Genomic DNA, 24,064 nt, shown 5'->3' on the forward strand with positions numbered 1-24,064 from the left:
ACTTAAATCTTCCCTCTTTTAACTTAAAACCATTTCCCCGTGTCCTGCTATTGTCAGCCCTTTCCAAGAGTTTACTTGGGAGTAAGTTCCCTTCAGGTGTTGAAAGGCTGCAATGAGGTCACCCCAAACCTTCTCTTCTCCAGGCTGAACAAACCCAACTCCCTCAGCCTGTCCTCATAGGGGAGGTGCTCCAGCCCCCTGATCATCTTCGTGTCCCTCCTCTGGACCCTTTCCAAAATCTCCATGTCTTTTTTGTACTGAGGGCTCCACACCTGGACACAGTACAACAGATGGGGCCTCACAAGAGCAGAGTAGAGAGGGACAATCACCTCCCTATCCCTGCTGACCACCCCTTCCTATCTGGAAACATTTCAGTTCACCCTACATCTCCCCCGCTGATCCGAACTACGTTTCCCGTAGTGCTCTCGGACCGCCCCGCAGCACCATTGGCCGAACCGGACGGAAGGGGCGGTTCGGGGCCGGCCGCGGTCCGGAGGGCGGCAGCTGTGTTGGGTTGTTCGGTACCGTGCGGTGCATCCGTCCCAATGGCAGCGCTGAAGTACGCGGGGCTGGAGGACACGGACAGCGAGGAAGAGCTGCCGCCGGGCTGGGAAGAGCGCACCACCAAGGACGGCTGGGTTTACTACGCCAAGTAAGGCGGGTATGGGGGGGGCCCAGCTTAGTTTTGCTCCTTGTAGGAGCAGGAAAGAAACGCGCGTGTTGTGAGTTGAACGCAATAAACGCGTTCCTCGGGATCTTCCGTGTACTACGGCTCATGGTGGAGGTTTGCATTTGGCACCGTCTGCTACGTCAATGATGCTTGCAGGGGTGCGCTGCTAACTTAGCGGGGTGTGCGATAATGACTTTTCTCCTCTTTGGTGGTTTCTGTAGCCGTGATGCTCTTACAGCCGTTCTGCTTCGAGCTACAAGGGGTTACTCTTTTCCTCAGGGGGATAAGCACCGTGTGGGGTCGCTTTGCTGAGCTGACTTCATCCCCTGAGCTCGGGAGCCGTGCAGGTGTAGCACTGGGGGACGTGGTTAGTGGGCGTGCGTTGCATTTGGGCTGGGTCTTTTGCAACCTTAACGGTTCTGTCATTCAGATTCCCAAACTTAAATGGCTTTGAGTTTATCTGAAGCTTTGTTTATAAACGCTGAGGATGTTTGTTTGTTTGTCTTGGGTCCTGTAAGTTTATTTTGACGTCAGGAACTCTTTTGGAAAACAAATTGCTCTTGAGAGTGGCCAACCTACGGAGTAATAAAACGCTGTTTCTTGGAACGTGTGGTTGTTATGCAATTAATTCAGCCAGTTTGTTAGTGGTTGTGAAACTGAAGTAATGCCCTTTACATCGGTGGTGTGATGCATCTTTACGAGCTGAGGATGCTTCCCAGCATGTCTGAACATAGGTGTGATGAAGAAGTGTTGCAGTGCTGTTGCATTCAGTGCAAGCTCCACACCTGTGTTAGTTCTGCAAACTCTGGAAATCTGTTTTCATGCCTCATTAACAACATGAACTTTAAACTGGAGTAGTAGGCATACTTTGGTTTAAGGCTTTTAAAGCACTTTATGATGATGAGTCAGTTCCATGCCAAGCTGATTATTAAAGTTCGGTGGGCATGCGTTTGTTAAGCTGTGTTAAGGTGGGGATGTATTCGAATCAGATCTCAGGATCTTATTTATGTCACCTGAAGCGTGAGTGCTGCTGTGGGTCATACAGGCACTTACTGAATCTCAGACCACCTGCTGCGGTTTCTCTAATAGAAAATGCTGTGAACTGCATGGTTGCTGTAAGAAGGAAGTGTTGCATGTGTTGTGTGCATTTTGCTGCTTGCTAATGATGTAATGATTTTTTTTTGTGTGTATCTATCAATAACGCTGTCAGTTTTTATTTTGGAGGACTTGAGCAGCTCTCAGTGGGGGCACTTTTAAGAATCATCCCATCCTGAGGCTGAATTCTACCAGAAAAAAGATTAATAGACAATTATTTTAAACTTACCCTTTTTTTTTTCTTTTTTTTTTCCCCTACAGTCACCTGGAAGAAAAAACGCAGTGGGAACATCCTAAGTCTGGGAAGAGGAAACGTGTTGCAGGAGGTTTGTGTTAAGCTTTTGAAATAAAGTGAGAATGTTAAAGAAATCAGTTGAAGACTGTGCAGGAGCTATATTGATCTCTCAGCTAGACAAGCTTTCCCCTAACTGTTGAACTTTTGTGTCAGAGCAGAACATACCCTGTCTTGCAGAACTCTTCCAAAGCCATGACATTTCTCAAAGGCCCTGGCTTCTTCCCAGAAGCTTCTGTGCAGTGTACTTAGGGATACTTCTGTGAAGTAGGAAACTGAAGGCAAAAAACATCATGATGTCCTCTTTACTTTATCTGAGCTAAAATGTGGAGAAAATCAGACTTTGTATTCACTGGTAGGATTTTTGAATAGGTTGACTGACTGGATATTGGAAGACAAAGATTAACTAAACGCTTTTTTAAACAAAGAGATTGCAAACAAATCTTTTCATCTGAAGTGTTTTGTGTGAATGGATAAATGGTGAAGAATACTAATGTTTTAAATACACTGATACTATATAGGTGATAATATAAAAATCACTGCTATGCCTTGTTTGGGTATCAAAAAAGGAGTGTGGCATAAAAGAACATATCAGGTGATACTGTTACTATACAGTTGAGGATTTGTGATTTATACTTTGCTTGTATTATTCTGTAAAAGAATTACAGCCCTTAAGGAAAGTCTCTTGACAGTCCATATTTGTTTTACTTATGGCCTATAACTTAGATGTTCTCACTAGATTTTGAGCTGATACAATTATAACCAGCTACTTCCACCTATGTTTACAAGTTTTGCGAATACTTCCTGTTCAGTACGTTTTTTCCAGCTTTGATTTAATATATCCCATACCTCCTTCCTTCAAGGTTCTGATCTTCCCACTTTAATGTTGCATGTAACTTTTCCTATATTTGCTTCAGTGTTTTGGCAATTTACTTTGTCAGGGTTAGGTAGGAAACAGTACAGTTTAGTGTACAAGTAAGTGTACAGACACTTGTATATGTATGTACCTGAAAGTATGCTAACATTTTGCTGCTTTGTGCTATAATGTATATAATGTAACCTGCATGAAGAATTACTTACTGTGCTGGTCATTACAATTTTACCAGCTCACTTTAGGTTGTACTGTAGAGACAAATTGTGTGTGATCAAGAAAGCAGCTCTCTTTTCAGGTTCCAAAGTTGAAGTGCAGCAGGTGGCTGCATTACCTACAGAAATAACGTGAACAGTTGCCAACATCTATTTGAGAAATCAGAAGTTTCAAATCTGATTGTATTCATATTCTTGTACAGGGGTAATGTTTTATGTTTTTCCTAGGTCTGCCATATGGATGGGAGCAGGAGACTGATGAAAGTGGACAGGTCTATTTCGTGGAGTAAGTATTATAAAAATATGGAACATCGAGAAATAGAACAGCTGTTTTAGGCTGGGTAGCCTTTTTCAGTTATGATACGGTGACACTATCAGCTAGAAAGACTAAGATATTTATAAGTAAAACTTTTAAATCAGTGTGTAATTATTATGGATTTAGCAACCTCTGAATTTCCATTTGTGATTTACTGAGTTCTTCCATGTGTGTAGAAATACTAATGTGGGTGGCAGATTGAAGCGACAAATTGTCAGTGGATCTTCAGGCAATGTTTATGCAGGTGTATTCAATTTATTTAACTTCACTAATACACTCTATGTATGTAAGAGTGGCCTGGACTAGTGATTGAGCACCTGCTGATGGAGCTGGCTAGCCCAATAAGCACAGGTGCAAGCAATTCACCTGCCCTTCCCTGCTTATTTAAGGGCTAGACTCCAAAGGGGGAAAGAAGTGTTCAGTGACAGGGCCCTCAGTTGGATGAGTCAGCTTTCTCCTGTATGTGATTAGTGATATTCGTTATGACTCTTTGCATAGTGTGACAAAGAACTTACCAGAAGGCATTTCACTGCTTCCAAAGACCAGCAACATGTAACTTCTACATGGGAACTTCATGACTTGGTATTGTTACAGTGTTTCTTTGAAGATAAAAGATGGGAACAAAATTGCTGCACCTCTGACTTAGTGTAGTCGAAAGAACTGAAAGAAAAGTGAATGAGAATTAAGGTCGTATAGAACTTTAGAAGGCTGAGAAAGTTCACAGAGGCAGGAAAGGATTTCTGGGAACAGTTCCTTCCTGTGTATTTTCAGGAACAGGATCAAAAGGAATAGTTATCTATGAACTGAAATAGCAGAATTAAGAATATTTACAGGCCAAAATAGCATAGCCTCTTTATCCTGTTACTAAGGGCTGAAGACTGAAAGTTATTGCTCTTCCTGATAACTGTCTGAAGAAGGCTAGCCTATGTTACAGGAAGGTGAATCTGATCAAGTAATGCCATTACTGTAGCTGATATGAAGCTATTTGTTTTCAGTTGTTAAAAGGAGAAGGAAAAACAAAGTACTGAGCTATATTTCTTGTCGGTATGTTGCTTCAGGGAAGTAGTACAAGTCCCTTTTGAAGAGCTCTGTAGTCTTCCCTAGTATAATGTGATTTTTTTCCTGTGACAAAATACTGTTTGTATGTGAGTGTCAAGTCCAGAATCAAATTGTATTGGATTTGTATACAGTTTCTCACGGACACTGTCACCATCAGAAAAATAGTTATTAAAATAATTAGTGTAATTTTAACAAAAAAGATCGATTTTGGGACATTTAAGTAATAGACTGGAGTAGTACAAAACAGTGGTTGACATACACTTAAAATTGTATGCAAGTACAGAGTGGTCAAAGTGGTGTAATTTTTCTGTTCTTTTACAGCCACATAAACAAAAGAACTACCTATCTGGATCCAAGATTGGCCTTTACAGTGGAAGATAATCCAGTAAAGCCACCTACTAGACAAAAATATGATGGAAACAGTACTGCGATGGAAATACTTCAGGGTCGTGACTTGAGTGGAAAAGTGGTTATAATCACAGGAGCAAATTCAGGACTAGGTAGGTTACTATTACAGATACAGTAAAATGTGTCAACCTTTATCTTACAGGCTAATTTGGCATTATCAGTTTTTGACTAAATATCTATGTACTTGTGGTATTTGAATGTGCTTAACATCATATTCGCCTAAAACCTCTAGATATGCTAAACTTTGTTTGGGCTTTTGTACTTTTTGTAATAAAAGTGCAGTTAATCTGGAGCTTAGAGGAGAGCCACATGGATGACAAAGTTTTGAAACAACCGATTTTTTGGTCCAGTAAATATTGAAGTATTTTATGTCATACAAATATATCAAATGTAACTGTTAAGGGGAAATGAATAGTTCCCTTTTTTATGACCTTGGTGGCAAGAATAAGGTTTGTAATGCTGCAAAGGAGTTCAGATAAAATATTGAGACTTTCTAATGGCAGCAAGTAAACTTGTGTAAAGGTTTTCTGCAGAGGCTGTGGAATCTTTATTTCTGAAGATACTTTCAGCTTGATGATGAACCTGTGGTTAGAATTCTATAGTGGTTGATTGCTTGAGGCAAATAGTAATGTGTGTTCTCTTAGTATTTTCTGGCTGGTTCATAAATCGTTTCAGATGTGCATTCTGTCTAAATATCCATTAGATTATGCTATTTCTATAGTTGGTGTGTATTTGAGAGCTTTTTATTTGGTTGCTTTGTTTTATTTTTATACTGAAGTTTCGGCTCTTGGGGCTGTTCTGAGGAGAGAGGATTCCTTCTCCAGTGTAACTTGCTAGGCTGTTTGAAGTTCCCTTTAGCAAAGAAGGAGCCACAAATACTGGAATCACCAGTGTGGGGTTGTGTCAAGTTTGAACGCTTTAGGTAAACTTAGGTTCCATTTAAATCTTAGATAAAACTTTTTTCCCCACTTGTGGGGACTGTCTTTTTTCCATTGTCTTCATGGTGGGACCTTATGAATACTGAAAACACTTATGGAAACTGTCTTTTAGTTTCAAGTAGGGTCTTGACTGAAATACATCCAAGAACATTGGAAAAGCAGAGCGTTATCTGACAACATCCAGATGGAACATTTAAAGCTTTGTTTTAGCTAACAATTTATGCACGTGTCCTATAGTCTTTGCTTGTTATAGTCCTGTAGATTAGTATTGCAGTTAGTGCAGCAAACATTGAACCTCCACCAAAAGTTTGTGTTTTTTCAGTAAGATTTATGCTCCATGTTTTTAGTATAGAATGTCTTGAAATTGTATCCAGCTGTAGAATTTGCTTTGTATACAACTGTGCAGTCTTAGAACACTTAAGGATTATGAGTGCTTCATCAGGAGAAGAGCTGCTGCTCAGACTTTCTGGTGGAAGGTTAATATGAGGTGTATGATGCTTTGGTCAAGGCTTTTTCATATGTTTCTCCCTAAGTTCATAATCTGGGGCGATCACAAGTAAGCAAGCTTTCTTCATGTCAGGTCTTGTTTTGCCTGTGGACTGTTGACTATAAGAACATGTTGTAAAATGTGATTAGCATCTGAAGTAACAATGATGTTATTTATTGGCTTTATTGATTCATCAGCTGCCTTGGTACCATGCACGTGATTTCTTTTTTCTTCTTATTCGGCCTTTTCTTTCTACTTAAAGTTAATCACGTAAGCATATTTACACAGATGTTTATGTTCAGCCCCATGAGTGTGTTTATGTTCATACACTCTTAAAGTTTACTAACACAGACTTACTATGAACTGTGTACACATTTAAGTTTTACCGCTTGTCAAACGCATAGCAAAGAGCTGAAGCATTAATGAAATAAACCTTAGGCGTGTACTTCTTTATGAAGCTAGTACATAGAGAGTACAGAACTATGAAGCTGATGTGGTAAATATATTTGATTAAGGTTGTGTTATGGGCTGTATAGCTTAATTCATGCATACTACGTTTAAGTTAGTATTGCTCTAGTTCTAGGCTTCTTGTTGGATGTTATTTACTGGTTGCTGTTGGAGCAAGGCTTAAGAAGAAAGCAGTTCTGAGGTTTATGCTTATGTACATTAAATGATAACAGCAGACTTAGTGTCTTAGTGGCAATGTGCATTCTGGCTTCTCAAATGTTACTTTGCCATTTATATTTCCTAGTTTGTCTGTAACATTGGGAGAGTGCTTCTACTCTATTCAGATTAGGTCAGAAAATATAGATCTTCATAGAATTCTATTTCCTTATACAAATTCAGAACTGTGAAGAATTCAGGTAGGCTATTCCAGAGAAGTGTGTGTAGAAACATTGTGGTGCTTTCTGAAATTCTTGATCAGATCTGTTCTTCCCACTTTAGTTTGTTTTAATGTTCAGCTTCTGGTATGCAGCCAGTTCTATTTATTCCTATTCATTACTAAACAGGCATGTGGACTATATGAATTTTTTTTGATTGCATGCCTACTTTCTTATCCTTGTCTTTAAAATTGCTAGAAAAGTGTTTGGAAAAAAATCTATGCTAGAAAATATAGAATTGTATAGATATTCCATTAAGTTTCACTAGCAACTTGAAGAAGGCCAGAGTTACTTTGTTCTTACAGTAAAAGCAGCTCAGAGGAGGGAGATCAAGAGTTATTAGTGATTTTGTGATTTTTAGTGATAGTATTAGTATTTTTTTTTCTTTTTTTTTTTTTTTTTTTTTTTTCTTTTTTAAGTTTTGGTAACCTTCTGCCAGTGTAGTACAAGTGTTCTTCAGATTCCTGCTCCCCACCTCTTCTATTAAGCTGAATCACATATAGCCTGAGCATCACTGTGGAAATGGGGATAACCTGGCTTGATGTGTTGTAAAGCTGGTGTAGTAAAACAAAGTAAGTCTCCAAATGTGAACAGGTTAAAGAGGTAGTAGTTCTCTGGCCTGCTTTTTGGACTGATAAAGTCATGCTTTCTGATTTTTTTTCACTAGAGGGCTCTGTTGCTCTTTGGAAATGTTGAACAAAAGAGACCTGGCGGTTTTTACTGTTTTGGTAAATGCTTCTGAAATGTTGTTGTGAATGTATTCTTAATTATCAGAGGTAGAATTAAATAAATAGATAATAATAAATTTAAGAAATATGCTAGGTGTTATCTAAGTTTTATTTTGTAGTATATGTGGCACTTTTGACTATAAGTAATCTATCTATATAATTAAAGAACAATTGTTTTTAATGTCAGGGAAACAGCGTAGCAAATTTATTATTCCTAGTCTTATGGTATATACTGTAGTCTGGTTTTAAGATTCACACAGTGACGTGACCTTGAAACTACATGTTCTATTTCCTGTACCAGGTAAAGTTGTGTTTAACCGATTATGACTGTTAAAATGAGCAGCAAATTGAAAGTACTGTGGCAGTATATTATGGAAGGGCAAAATGTATATTTTCTGTGCAGTCAAACAGGTTCCGCAAAGGACTCGGCAAATCCGTTTCCCAGATTTTTTTCATTATCACACCCAAACTGTAACTCAGACACAGTCAACTACCAGTGCAATACTTTGCATTTTGTGCTGTGTGAAAGTCAGAAGACATTTCTTAATTGCCTTTCTGAGGGGTGCAAGCACAAATTGTCTCCAGAAAATGTAAAACATTTTTGGCTTTGCTCAGTGTAACTTTGTCAAATACTGAACAAAATCCATGAACTTCAGTTATAATGTCACTTGTTATAATGTTTCTCTTCATGATACTTTATCAGAGATGGGATTTAAAAACAGAAAAAGCAAAACAACAAAAGTTGTCAGTTGCTGTTTTCATTAAATAGAATTCTCTCTCACCTGGTGCTTTTGTTGTTATGAAATGAAGAGGCCTTTGATAGGAGGAAAGTTATATAAAAGTGCTATTAATCAGTTCATAAAATGTGACTTGCTACTCCAATGAGTTTTCAGTCTCCAAATACTTATGGTGTGAGAAACTATCTTTATTTCTTCTATTTATTTTGGACAGAACTTCAACATTAACAGTTTTCATTGTACCTGTGCCAAAGCTTGGGAGATGTACTTATTATAAGCACCTGCTTTATAACTTGGGCTCTCTTGGATAACTGATCTCTCTGGTTTGTAAATAGTAAAAACAGAAGATTCTGTTTTATTCCTATAGCTCTCCTCTTTCTGCTTTTGATTCTGATGGTGTATTACATTTTGTGTGGAAAGTTAAAATACAGTTAGCAGCTGCTTTTTCTTTTGTCCTCCTTTTTAAACTGGTTTAAGCTACGTCCATTTCATCCCTTTAAACAAATATAGTTAATTCTTCAGGATCCAATATCAACTATCAGGGGAAGAGAATTAGACCTGAAACTCATGTTTTAAGTTCAAATACCAGAACAGAATAGAGCCTATGAAGGTTTTGAAATGCACTGTAAATGTATTTATTGAGCTGTATTCCCAGTATCAAGTGTCATAACTAATTGCAGTGAGAGTTTGTATAATTACGCACACATCTCTGAGCACTGAAACTGTAGAAGGTAACATTTGGACAATGGGTAACTTGATCATTTACTTACATGTTACTGTGATGATAATATTAACTGATTACATCTTGTTCACCTGTGCTGGTGCCTTTGTGGTAAATATGGATTAAGTGGCCATGTAGTTTCTCATGTACCTTTCACAGTATTACCTGCCCTGAATTCAGAAACTGTCCTCATGCAGGCTCATTACACATGTGGTTAGTATTTGTTGCATTTCTCACATCAATTGAAGAGTACTTAATTCATCAATGGGTTTCTAAGCCACTATGTAGGGGGTGCGAAGCTAAACTTGTAGCGAAGATCACTGAATGTCTGTAGTGCATGGTGGAGAGCTTTTACCCAATGCATTCTGTTGGGAATGGAGAGAGATGAGAAGCGTTGATGCCGGAGAGCACCTTCACTTCTTAAGAAATGAAAAACTGCTCTGTCCGGGGAGAGTTTTGTGGAGGTGACAAATCTTCCTGGTTGCACAACTTGCTGGGATTACTTGTATGGCATTTCACTGAGGCTGGCTTTTATCAGTCTCGTCAAACAAGGTAATATTTGCTGAATCCTGATTAGAGCAGTGAATGGTCTAATTTGACTCAAACTGAGGTCATAGGAAAAGAATAAAACATACCCTTACATGTATCACTGAGGACTTAGATCTTAATAGTATTAGTCTGAGTGTCTTAAGTATGTTCCATGTCTCTTGCTGTAGTGCATGGTGTTTGGTGGTCTAAGCCTGCTGATGTTCGAATCTGTCAGGGAGGAATAGTTCAGCTCTATTATGGTTTTAGAATTCTTTTCCATGCTGTAGCACCTGAATTTTATCATCTTGAAAAAGCAGCCTGTTTTTGTTGGATATTTGTATTGGACAAAACAATTTCTAAGATAAAATACATCTGTCTAGCTTTGGTCTGTAAGGTTATTTTTCTCAGTTCATGTGTTGACTTTGCTCAATGTTTTCTTAAGTATAAATCTCTTTTTTTGTGTCTCTTATAACAGCAAGGGGTTTAGTTCCTAGTAATTTCCTATTATTTGCATCATTTTTTTTCCTCATGAGAACAGGAAAAAAAAGGGGTGCAGTGTGGTGGAACCAACTTCTGGCAACACATCCTGAATGGTCTTTTCCTCATACCCACGTATCATTTTTTTTCTTTCTATTTAATGAAGAGTTTGATTCAAAGACAAATTTATTTATTCGTGCAGATTAACAAAATGAAACCTGTTTTTATTAAGAAGGCTCTCTGTGCATGTGTTGTAGAGAGATGTGCAGAGAGAAGGAAAGAACAGAGGTTTTGCTGAGGAGGTAGATCTTGTGTTGTCAATTAACCAGCATAAGTTGTTGCACTCGATGAATTATTACAGCCTTTGCATGGTTGTATGTTTTCATGCTGGAAGTGTCTCACATGGGAGAACAGAAGTGGATGTTAGTTGTATTTGATTTCAGAGCTCATTGTGAGAAAGACATATGTATATATATGTAATATTATGTTTAACTTTGAATTATTTTTCTTGGCTGAGTCCTAGCTATTCCTGAGTTTATTTTAATGGGATAGTTTTGTATTTACTGGGCTTCTGAAAGCACAAGAGAGTTATTCTTTGATGTATATTGTAGCTTTTCCTTCATGAACCTCAGCAGAAAAGCCTTGTTGGCCTGGGTGCAGCTGGGGTGTGTGTGCGCTTTGTCCTGGCGGAATCACTGGCTGATACGCAAGCTGCTGTGATCCACATGTGTAGACCAAACTCAGCATGGATTATCTTAAACCATAGAAGTATCTGTACTATAAAATATAAGTCTCTACAGAAGAGTTTTATTTTATTTTATTTTTTTTTAACACATTTTAAAAACCCGAGCTTATTTACTAATAATTTAAAGGATGTCTTTTCAAAGAAATCCATTACTTTCTAGTGGGCATGAATTTTGTTGTACCAAAGTATTTGGGGAATACGAGTACAGTTATTATCTATCTGAGGCTACTTCTTGTGGGCATGACACGTTTTCTTTGAATTTTGTTTATTTATTACTGGTGTACATTATGTGGGTAATCAGTATGGAAAAGCATAGTTTAAGAAAGGGAAAGTGCCTGTGGGATGGACCTTCTAAGTCATTCTTTTGCTGAATGTTAATAACTGTCACATTAGTCTTGATGTGATTTGAACAATTAAGCTAATAAAAGCTATTTTTTTCAAGCTCTGAGTAATCTCTGAAGGGGCGTTATTTTTTATTTTTTATTTTTGTATGGCTTTAAATTATGGTGTGAGTTCCACAATTTATGGTTGGTCACAGTGATTAATTTTTTCATGAGTACCACTGCTCTAGTTTTACTCTGGCTTAATACTGTTATTGCTGTGTTTCACATAAGGCTGCTACTGTCCACTTGTTACCTACTGTAAATATTAAAAGGTCCTCTTGGACTTACGTAATTTATTTTTCTTATTGAGTAAGCTGAAAATGGTGTCAGATGTTCATATTGCTTTTCATGCCCGTTTTGATGAATCTATTTGTTACTTCTGTAATGAGTGGCACACATGGTTGGTTAGCCAAGTTACTGAACTTCATCAACCTTGGCTGAAATTCACAACGCACGTGAAACTTGTTGTAACATGTAAGAAATTGCACTTGAATGAAAAGGTTCAATAATGATTACTTTTTGTAATAGAACCTTTCTAGCAAAGGATGGGATTGAACTGTATGCCCGTGCTTATATTTTCTAGAATCCATTTTACAGGAGAACAGGAGTCATCTTATGTGGTGCTCTTTTTCTTGTCCTTCTTGCCTTTTAACTTTCTTGGCCGTATCTGTGTGAGTGAACAGCAGTTGCAGTTCCGTGTTGATTGTATGTATTTAGATCATTTGCATGTACTCTGACTTAAGTGTATATATATTGCAATATATTGTATATTCAGAGATCCAGAAGACTTGAGAAGTTTTGATTATGTTCTTCTTCTGCCACTGGCAAGCATGAGAATTGTTTCTTGCTTCTGCTACAGACATTAAGGGTGCTACTTGGGATTTTGGGAACTGCATAATTAACCTTGTTTAACATTTATAGCAACGTATGGCTGCGGTAATTGATCAAAGTGTAGAGATTATGTCCATATCCATGTTCCAGTTCAGAATGGGAACTGTTTTGTTCTGTTTTGTGTTAAGAAGTGTACTTGAGAGCTAGTCTAGTTCTGTAGTAGATTGTATAGTTAAGGTATATTGAATAAAAAATATAACTACTAGAAGTGAATAAAGTTGGGTTTTTTTGTGTTTTTTTGTGTTTTTTTTTTTTTTTTTTTAAGTTCTTTATTTCTTTTGGTCTAAATCCAGTTGCTGACAGGTATAAATATTGTTGAATGATTGTTTTTAATGCCAAAAGTAAATTTGGATTATTTTCTACCTTAGAGAAATGTGTGGTGAAGAGCATGTAAAAATGCTTTTGACCTACGTGGCAGCACACTTTTAGCATCCTGAGTGAATGGAGATAATGAATTAATTGTATATATTTTTCAATTTAATCTGTGATCAAAGGAATATTGATTGGCTTTGTATCTGCTAAACACTTAGGAAAAACAAAGAGTTATGTGTCTGCAGAGTAAGGCAGAGCTATGCTTAGTAATGGTATATAATGTAATTTGGTGAATAAGTATCAGCAGACTCTTCACTCACAGAGTTATTTACCTGGGGAACTTGCAGATAAAGGAGGCTGAATTTCTGAAGCTGGAAGTACGCTTGCTGGTGTCTGGATCATTTCCAGTGCACTATTCAGTTTGATCCTTGCTAGCCATAGATAACTATAACGCTTTTTACCAGCTTCATAACAATGTCATAATGTGTGACTTATGTCAGAAAAACAGTGGGTTTTCAGAAATGTCTGGTATGCTCATTCTCCTGGCAGCTCTTCCTATTTTAGACGTTAATCTTTTTATGCTTAGTCATTTTTAGATTTAACATTCCCTTCCCCAAATTAGCAAGGTCTAATTTTTGGTAGATGAACAAAAACATGCGAGTTTAAAATTGGTTCAATCAGAAATCCTTCAGCTTCTGTATGGTTTGCTGGTGTTCAGGATAGGCAGATAGGCCATCAATGTGGTCATCTAAGCAGATATACCCCAGTTATGGTGGAGAGTATAATTGATATATTTTCATGCCCTGCTTGAAGATGAGGTGAAGAGGACTTTAAATAGATTATTTATTTATTTTTGTACATGGCCTTACACTACAGTTTTATGATTCCTGATCCTTGTTTTCCATTTTTCTTTCTTCTGTGTGGACGGTTTTTGTTAATACTTTTCTTGTTCTTCATCTTGTTTCAGAACTCCACTTTCTGCCTTACTTTCTATGTCGGAACCACATGATGGATCATTTGAGTTACATAACAGCTTCTCATCTCCCTCTTTTCTTTGTAGTTTAAAGCACACCCAACAGGTTTGCCAGTTTTGAACCTTGGGAGGTCTGACCCGCTATGAACTAGAAAAAGTAGAATTCTAAGGAAGTAATGCAGGACTTTAAATTTCCAAACCCCTGTGTGTCTTATCTTGCCCTTTTCTGGCCATCTCCTTTCATTTGTTTGCATCAGAACAAACAATGAACTGCATCTTTCCTGTACTCAATTATTTCCCCAGGATCCTGAAGTGACTCTTGTATTAAAATCTTCAGTTGCTTAACTGAACAAATTGTATTACCTCATTTTCCCTGAAGACAGATGTGAGTAGTGACTGCCAGAAATCAAGCAGCGCTTTACTGTTCACTCTGCTTATCTGTTCCTTTTTCCCCACAGCACAACTGTGAGCTCTTAAGAACAGCACCTAGCTAGCTGCGTATGTTTGATTTAAAGACACATTCACTGACCTATCTGTGAGCTGTTCAGGACAGAAACTTGGCTTATTATTTATTTGTCTTGTATGTGTTCTAAACTGTTTGTGCATCTAATCTAAATAAATATCAAGTTTGTTTTAAGAAAAGCAGTTTGCAGCATGAATTGAAACAGTGCTTTTTCAGTATCTTTACATACAACTGAGTATTTCTCATGAAATAGAGATTAAAGCTTGGAGGATCTAGTGCTTTAGCTGACAGCACAGTATGTCTTTTAATTATTCTGCCTTGGATGAAATATTTCTCTTTATTAAATTTACTTCTTACATTAACATTGCACCGTTGTACTTGCCAAAAGGAGATTCAAAACATGCAACTAATTTTTTTGTTATGTTTAATTAGGGCTCAGCTCAGCAGTACAGAAAGCTATGATACTGTTGGCCTATAGAACTGAAGTGTACTGGAAAAGTAACTAGAAAACTTCTGGTTTTTTTTTATCCTCCATTTTTGCTTCAGTGGGAAAAGCTGTTTTGTTGCCTAAAGCTACTGCTGATGCAAAGAGCAGCTTTATAGAAAGAGAGTTCGCCAGTCCCATTTCTCTCTCCACTCAGAATGTGCTTTTAAAAATGTGATTAAAAAAAAAACCAAAACACACACAACAAAAAGTCTTGAGATTGTCAAAGGTATTTTTTTAAATTCCCTGGCCATTTTTCAGCTATCTGAGAGGGCCTGTGTGAGAAGGTGTTTCAAAAATAGCAGTGGTGGGGAAGAGAGCCCCACAGACTTTTTTGGGGTGAATTGAAGGACGTATGTGTCTCTTAAAATAGCTTTGAAAACCTCGTTGATCCTGAGTATCTGATCAGGGTTTTTAATAGACCCACTTATGAATGCTTTTATGATGGTAGTTCTCCTTATGCACCCCTGGATAGTTTGCACTGGATTAGCTGGAAACTTGAGTCTCTTTATGACTGGCCTTTGATACTTGCTACTGATGTTAGGTAAATCCTTAATGTTTTATTATGTGTGTGGGTGTTGTGAGTTTTGTTGCTGCAGCTTCTCTTTAGCTTCACACAACCATGTTATATAAAATATATATGAAGCTACAATAACATGCACGAGAAAGTTATTTGTTTCCTTAATAATACATTTGAGTAATGGTGCTCCTAAATAGACTGTTTTTTGTTTAAATTAAAAGCTGTTTGCTTATCCCTTAGTGACTAGACATTCAGAAATGGTTACTTACTGGGAAATCATGTGCTGTAAATGCCATGTCAAATTTGATGATTCAGTTCTGATCTAGGTTCTTTTTTTTTTCTTTGAGATACGGCTTTGATGTTAACTTACATTGTGAGCAGATTTTATTTATTTATTTATTTATTTTTGTACTCTAGATTTTAGTTAAGTGTTTAGTTTGGAAGTGCTTATTCTGCATTAAGAATAAAAGGAGTGTATTAACATAACTGTAGTCTAACAAAATATTTTGTTTGTCCATTATGGATATGAACAGATGTAATTCTGAGAAAAGGGATTTTAGCTTTTCATTTAGTAAAATTGAGACTATAAGTCTCACACTAAAATAACTTCTAATTTTAAGGCAAAGTTGGTAGCTCAGGTTTCTTGTAAAAATACATTCAACTTGTTCTTCAACATTGGTAATAATATATGTAGAACTTTAAATAGAAAGTTTGTGGGTTTTTTTTCTTTCCTTAGACAGTTGTTGTGCACTGAGTTGCTGTATATCCAGATGCTCATTTTCCCTCTCTGATATGTTATCTGCAACCAAGGAAGTATTTTCTGAAAATGGGAGAAAACGAACAAACAAAACCGTTTTCATAAAGCCTTGAATTATAAAGCCAAATCCTAAATTCTGATATATTCAGTTTAAATGCAGTAGTTGATTCATGTCAGGCAAAACTGGCTGAGTTGCTTGCAGGAATCCACACAGACATATTTTTATAGATAATCAAAAGAAAACATGAACTTATTCTATGCTTGGAGAAACACTGAAAAGAAAAAGCTCAAATAGAGTAATTTTCAGTTGCAGATGTAGTGTTAAGATCTGACATGTTGTGTTAATGCTTGAAAATGATTTTAGAATTGGTGGAAAAAAAGGCTGCTGTAGGGTAACTTGGGCACTGAAAAAGTGTTCAGACAGATTGTTTGGAGTTTGCTAGAAACTTGATCCTATCATTTAATAGATGAAAAGCAAGGCAAGACATTAAGGTTGAAGCTTCTCTATTATAGCAGTGTATAATGTTGAAACAGTTTTGGCATAAGTTGAAATGGAATATTTGCGTCTGAGTCCACTTTGACTGGGATTTCTGATAGCTGATGTACGTCTGATGGAAGGAGTGGGTATCGAAGATAAAATGGGGTTCCACAGTTAGTTCTTGACTTGCAATTCTCCTCTTTTGTCTAATTTTTTGCCACTGTTCTCTTTACCTGATAGATCTAGCTGATAGTCCTGTGACTGAGAAATCTGAGTGGTCTATGCAGTTTTGACTTTGTTCAAAACCATGGCTTTGTAAGAGTCAGGGTCTCCCTGTATTTTAAGGACAGACATTTAGTGGTCTATGGGAACTGCATTTACACAACTAGAATAAGGTCTTATGGGAAATGTGAAGTAACTTGTGTCTGTATGTAATTATAATGTGTGCATACCTCTCACAGGACAGTATGTTCCAGATTGTTACTGCAATGCTTGTTCTGAATTGTAACACTTTACAACATGAGGGATAGGACATGTGGTTTTGAATCTGAGCTAGGCTGTGCCTTTGGATAGCTGATACAACTGTCAGCATTAAGTTATAACAGAGCTCAGGAGATTGAAGTTCCTGCTGTGTTGATGTGCTGAGTTTTTGAGGTGGATTTGTAGCGGTCTTTGGGCAGTAGAACAAGAGTAGATACCAGATCTGACTCTAATTTTGTGGCTCTGAGCTGTGGTATATTTGTAATGTTTACACTTCGTCATTACTTTTTATTTGCTTTATATGTTTTCAGTTATGGGTTTACCTTTCTTTGCCTCATATGATAGATATTTATTTTTTTTCTAGAGGAACAGAGTCACAAATCTTAAAAATACCTTCAACATAAGAATGTTTATCTTGTTCATCTCATGTTATGATCCCTTCAGATCAAAGTATCTTGAGCACCGACAGTAGCAATGCACTTATTTGGAATAACTTTTAATTGCCCAGAGCAGTATATTGCAAAGCATAGTGTGTAATGAGTTCATATTTTTAAGTTGGCTCGATGGAAAACAGAACTCAATCCATTAGTCATCCTGTTACATTTTAGTTGGCTTTTTACAGTGGCTTATGGCTCCAAGAAAAATAGCTTTGTCCAATTCAGACACAAAGGGCGAGGCAGGATCTACCTGTCATATAACATCACACTTCTAAATGAAAAAATCAGTATGTGTTGTTACCATTGCCTGCAAATACATGGAAGCAAAGGTAGCGTTAGTATTTTGTGTGAAAACGTAGTCTGTTAATACTTCAGTCTTTTATTTGCTTGCAAACTTTCATTTGTAACAACTTTAATAGTGTCTCTCTAAAACTTTATCCTAAATATCTCTATTGAAGCAGTACAGTTGTGGCCAAGTTATTCTGATACATTAATGCATGGTGGTTTTGGGGCTTCGAAAAATCAATAATGTTGTGATTCACACGTGGCTGCCATCGCTCCAAATCGATGTCAGGTACCCTTAAGCTACTAACACAGGCAGAGATGATCTTGATTGCAAAAGATTCTTCCCTAAATCACATGCTGTTGTTGCAGCGTGCAACTAGAAGTGAAGTTTACGTAACTTCAAAATTCACATCACTTTAGCATGTTTGAATCTGTTTCATTCCATCTATTGCATGAGCAGATTGGGTTTGTTTCAGTGATACTTAGCTGTTCCAAGTTGAAATAAGTGTAGGGCTGCATAGGAGAAAAGTAGTTTCCATTTATATGTAGCTTTCTTGATCAGATCTCAAAAGACAAAAGCATCCAGTTCGTTTTATGAGATGTAATGTGAAAGTTCGCGAACAGTGCAGTGACAAAAGAAACTGAACAAAGCTGTGAAAATAATATACATGTTTAATGGTATAAAATGTTCGTGCTTACAAAATCAGTCGTTTTTCACTTTTCTGCAGACCGTAAATCTGTTAGTGTATGAAAGACCAGGAATACATAACACACAGGCTAATGCATTTCACTTTCAATTCTGAAAGTATTTTGTTCGTTTATTTGATCTTGCTATGTTTATAGTAGCGGAAGGTAAGAAGGCTTTCTTCTGGAATCCCTTGTAGTTTACGTTCAGATGGCCTGTGACATAGGACTCAAGGAAGGCTGGAGTCATGACAGCTTGAAATCATTACTGAAGCACATGGGAAGAACCTCAGGGCCTCCGGAGGCCTTCTATCAATGGAGAGAAGGGAAGAAATGATTTTTAAGAAGCTAAAGGCAAACAAATCCTGTAGGCTTTTAAATAAGGGGAATGAGCTTTTGGAAAGAAAGATGTCAGCTCTGCCATTCGTCTGTGTTGTAAGTGACAGATCCAAGGTTTCGTGGAGTGTTTCAGAGAAGGGATAGAAGCTGAAAAAGCCTTGCTGTTGTCTGAAATGTTTCTGAATGTCTTTTTCCGTTTTCACAATTTCTTATCTATGTTTAGAATAAAAATATGCTACTTCAAAACATTTAAATGCATGATGCAAATTCTTTACAAAATGCTCTACAAGCTAATGTTAGGTGGGCTCTATACTCTCCCCTTAATTAATAAATAATCAAATTACTTTTCCACTCAATGAATTATTTTCTTTGTTTTATAGAGGAGGTTGCACCGTGTGAGTGACCCGTACACTCATCTGGCATATGTTGAGTTGGCATTAATTGAACAATGCAAACTGCTCATTAACTGAGACCATTAGCTGAAAATCTGTCCTCAAACTCACTGAGAGAAGTCAATTGCAGATAGACAAAGTGAGAGTAAGGTGCTGAAAAATCATAGACTATGAAGAGTGAAATCAGGTGCTAGTGTTTGACTCTTTGATGTAAGGAAAGGGCTGAAAGGTTTAAATGCTTGCAGGAAATCCTATACACTTACTGTCCAGGTAGCTCTTATTAGTTCTACTATCAGTCTTTTATGTTCTCTGCTGATGTGAAAATCTGTGCTATAGTATTTACTTAATGCGTTTCTGGAACAGGGTTGTCATTTCAGAGTGTCAAGTTAGAATTCATTAAGCAATGGGGGAGTAGTGACCTCAGGAAGGTCTTACTTCTCAAAATTTCCAGAGTAATCACTTAAAATTTATCTTAGTTTTAGAAAACGTTTGCTGAACAATGTATTGTGTTTAGAACTGGAATATAATGTGGTTGCTATTCCAGCGTGTATATTGTTCTCCTGTCACATTTGGGAAGCGTTTACCTTGTGTAACTGGCAATCTTTAATATTCATGTGCATTCTCATGTACTGTATTTTTAATGTGGTTGTATGTGCTTTTAAACTAACAAAATCACTATGAAACAAAAACAAAACCCAGCCTAACAACAACAAGCCCTGAAATAACAAACTCACAAACAGTATGTAATGGGTGATGATGCACTATGTTCTCTATGAAAGAATATTCAAGTTTTTAAGTTTGCAAGTGAAATTATTTTAAGTAGTGTTTGGTTCTTTTGAACTCTCTGAGTTAGTCTGATGGGTGGAATTGAGGTTGTTCTGTTCCATCGATGATGCGCTTCCTTAACACAATTATGTAAATTTCACTCTTTGTTTATCCTACTGTGACTCTTCTTGAATGTTTTAATGTTTGAGCATGTTTTTATATTTGTGATTTAACTTTGTTGTATGAAACCACGTTCAATGTGTATTTTGATTAATGTATTTTCTTACAGAGAAGTAAGGTTTCTCTTCCTAGAACTTCAGTGGCTTTGTACTTAAAATACTCAGTCACTGTATGAGGCTTAGGTTTTAAAGTGGTTTGCTGAGTGTTGAAAACACTGCTACATTTTGCACAAGGACAAATAGTGTTGGCAAACTTGATTTAATAGGATGAGTCTGTTGATAAGTTTTCCACTATTTTAGAAGGTTCTCTTCCCCTTCTGTTATGTGACAGTGAAGGAGGAAAGAAGAGTTAAACTCTGCAGGAGAAACAAAGAGCTAAAGCTATAAGAAGGGCTTGAATACCAGGTTTTTTCCTAAATCTTGCTTCAGGAGTTTCAGTTTGAAGTAGCAGTTTTCTAAGCTCTTGCCTAGTTACTTCTTAAAGTTTGAAGGTAATTAATTTCACTGCTTATTAGGGACTTTCAGGCCTATTTCAATCTATTTTAAGGGCATATCTTAAAAATGCTGGCCTCTTGAGAGGGCTGTGCAATTCAGTAGGTAAATCTAACTCAATCCCTAATGAGTTCTATGATGCAGTCTTCGTATTGCCTCTTATTCTTTGATAATTTTCATGTGGTAGACAGTCTGAAAAGATTATGCTTTGCACAGACTAAGAGAAAGAAAGATGAAGTTCTCATGATCTTATGCAATCCCTACAAGGCTAATGATTCAGTAGATGAATTGGAGTAATTGTGTGGTTTGGGGTACCTGGATTTATTTTTCTCTTTTTGCACAAATCTAACTGTTCTAAACACAGTGTGTTTACAAATGAGTTCGTAATTTATAATGTGAACATAACAAATGAGCCTATCAGCACTTGACCTGTGGCTGTATTTTGAATGGAAGGAGGAACTGCTGGGTAAAAATTCAATGAGAGGGTTTTAAGTACATAATTTCATGGAAAGATTCAGAATGCATCTGCCTATGGGTGAAGAATCATCCTCTGGTAGAGCCAAGAGGAGCAAATTGTACAGGGAAGGTTTTAGTCACTGGCTTTGCAAGAAAAACCAAAGTGGTATTATTAACTGAATTTGGAGTTTGTAATTAGTTCAGTTTCAGTCATTCTCAGTTTAATTTATAATCAAGTTATTAACTGTAAATGAAAATGACATGGAATTTATTATTTTGTGCAAAGTGTGACATGGGGTACGGTTAGCTAAACATAATCATACTTAGCAAATTAAACTGGCTGTCTTTGTATAACAGTACAATAAATATTCCCAGGCATTTCTCTAGATTTAGTAGTACAGCAGGATGTTAAGAATGTGTTGTTTTCTTTTGTGCAAAACAGGAAGCATACAGTTAGCTAACAGTGCTGTGGTACAATGTGTCTTGTATTCAGTTATATGAAAAATTCTAATTAAATACTCTTAAAGTAGAATTAGGAACAGGGGAAATCTTTGCTCATGCTGTAGCTGAATTCATATGCATGCATTGAATTACCTAGGTAATTAAAGTTGCTTGGTACAATGAATGGCTTTAAAAGAGATGGAAGAAAATTACTTGGACTTAAATACCATAAGTATGTAATTGCAGAAAATGGTCTAAATTTGTCTTGGTGTCTCTTGTTTCTATAATGGAAGTTACATCTTGTGCTCTGAGTTTTGTTGCTCCAGGCTGTTTTGGAAGTGAGACATCCTATCTTAATAGGTTTTTTTGGTAAACAAATTTTAAAATGAAAACATGAACGTGCTTTAAATATTCTAAAGCTAAAACAAATACCTCTTCTCCTTGACTTATTTACAAGCTTAAATTGCTGGGCATTTCAGTTCAATTCTTCATTTTCTAGTTTAAGCTTGTCTAATTTGAACTCATTAAGTTATGTTATGCTTCTTTCAGATAGTTTAATTGTTAGAGTTTTCCATGCAAATGGGCACCCAGTGGTACTATTGAATAGATCACAAGCATGGAAGAGCTCACTCTGATAGAAACCTAGTTTCTGGCTCAAGTCTCTGAGCTCTGTAAGCTTTCTGTACTCCCAAGAACTCGGTCTCCTGTTGTAAATTGTGATAGATCTTTCTAATCAAATAAACTTTATCTTGGACCAGCTTGTAGGCAGCTTTTCGTTAATGAATTGGGCAGCAAAACAGAGCACACTTACATAGCTTGCATATGATGCAAGGGTGGATAGCAGCAGCTCTCAGTGGATAATTCCATAACTTGAATTGATCTCATTAAATTTCAAGACAGTCCTGAATTAACAAATGGAAATTAATCTGAAGTGCTTTTTTGGAAAGGAGAAATTAAGTACTCAGGTTGAGGATGGGGAAGAGCTGATTAATAGTATTGCCTGAAAGTTTATATACAGAGGCTAAGAAATTTACTGTAGAAGGAAAGAAATAGGGGTATTCATAAATGCTGCACTCCTGTGTGAGTGAATTATCTTTCCTCTTGTTTTGGATTTGGAAAGAATGTGGTTGCAGACTGTCATGTCCACTGGTTTACTCAAAAGAAGGATTTTTTTTTTTTCATGGATTAGTTTTTCATTGTATCGTCAGGTTCATCCAGTGAACCATTGAGTCTATGATACCCTGTGTATCAAAACTACATGGTAGTTGGTTATTCATGAGACAATTGTGAGAACTTGCTAGGCATTAGGTGTTGAAAAAGTGAGTTTACTCTACACAGACTATTTGAATAAAATCTTAGCAAATATTTTAAAGTGCTTGTATAATAAAATGCTGTAGCAGATTATAATCTACCTTGTGCTCTTGCCAGACATAACAGGTTTGCAGTCTTACTGTTTGGCTTATTCCTGCTTATTCCTCACAGTCAAACGAGTAAGGGATTAAGTAGAGTTCTACTTTCTACAAATAAGGACACAGAGAAAAATTGTAATATATGTTTTGAAGACCACAAGCCTATCTTGAGCAAAATGCATACAATTACAGTCCCAATGACCTGCTTAAAGTGACATCTGTACTTTTTTCCCACTGTACTCATAACAGCTGTGTCCAAGTGACCAGCAAGCTTGTTGTTAGACAGCAGGTAGTGTTAGAATACTTCAGTAGGTGCATCACCTGTTTTTCTAATGATATAGCTCTGTTTTGTTACTGAGATCTATTTCTGACCAGGAAAATGTTTTATTATAGGTTTTGAAACTGCAAAGTCTTTTGCACTGCATGGGGCTCATGTTATCCTGGCCTGCAGAAATATGTCAAGAGGCAACGATGCTGTGCAACGCATTCTTGAGGAATGGGTAAGTCAATGCTTATAATGTCCAACACTAAACTGTGTTTGTCAGTATATGGAAGCTTTTTTGATGCTAAAGAAGTTAAATAGGTATTTATGTTGCCATGCAAGAATCTAAGGAAAAGGGCATTTGTCTTACTTTGGTCACTTCTGCTTCAGTGGTGGAGATTTTTCATTTCATATGATCGTGCTGGACTGTAAGGCTCGACATATTGTTATATAAGAATATACAAAAGCTGTGTGAGTTTGAAAGAACCACTGAGACATACTTCATAGTTCAAAGGACAAGGTGATTCCTGAACCAAAGCCTATAACAAGCTGAAGAAGAATGTACTCATTGAGGTATCAGACAGCCATTTGTTTGCCTTTAGTTTTTGTATTATGGGAGATTACAGAGAATCATTCTTATACTTCTTGAAAACCAAAGGTGTTTTTCTCTTTTCTGTGTCCATCAGGCAAAACTCCACTGCTACAGGTAGTTTGTCTCAGTTCCTTCATATTTCTTCCCTCTTTCATTCATTTTTCTTCCATTTTGTTATGCACATACAAGCCCTTCGGTGCCTTCTATTCCCTTGTTTCTTTGACTCCTAGCTTGGGGGGGAGGGGGGGGGTGTCTTCTAAGGCCCTTATTGTAATGTTTTCAGTGTTCTTAATTTATTCCTCATGCAAACATCTACTTGCTAGTAAGGCTTGTTTTGTCCAAGCTTGCTTTGGTTGCTGACTTTAGGAGTTAATCTCTTGATACAGCCCTGTATGCACTAAGTAATAAACTTCAAGGTCAAG

The 24,064-nt window shown here is 37.0% G+C and overlaps 1 protein-coding gene across 1 annotated transcript in view; it reads left to right on the forward strand.

Annotated features, from left to right (window-relative positions):
- Positions 1-453: 453 nt before the first annotated feature.
- WWOX (WW domain containing oxidoreductase) overlaps positions 454-24,064 on the forward strand; it is a 437,105-nt gene continuing 413,494 nt past the window's right edge. The window contains exons 1-5 of the mRNA XM_015874118.2: positions 454-652; positions 2,027-2,091; positions 3,372-3,429; positions 4,840-5,018; positions 23,182-23,288. Coding sequence (XP_015729604.1) covers positions 546-652; positions 2,027-2,091; positions 3,372-3,429; positions 4,840-5,018; positions 23,182-23,288 — 516 coding nt within the window. The 5' untranslated portion in view covers positions 454-545. The remainder of the gene's footprint in view (positions 653-2,026; positions 2,092-3,371; positions 3,430-4,839; positions 5,019-23,181; positions 23,289-24,064) is intronic.

Source organism: Coturnix japonica, chromosome 11 (assembly GCF_001577835.2).
Source record: "Coturnix japonica isolate 7356 chromosome 11, Coturnix japonica 2.1, whole genome shotgun sequence".
NCBI classification, from domain to species: Eukaryota; Metazoa; Chordata; class Aves; order Galliformes; family Phasianidae; genus Coturnix; species Coturnix japonica.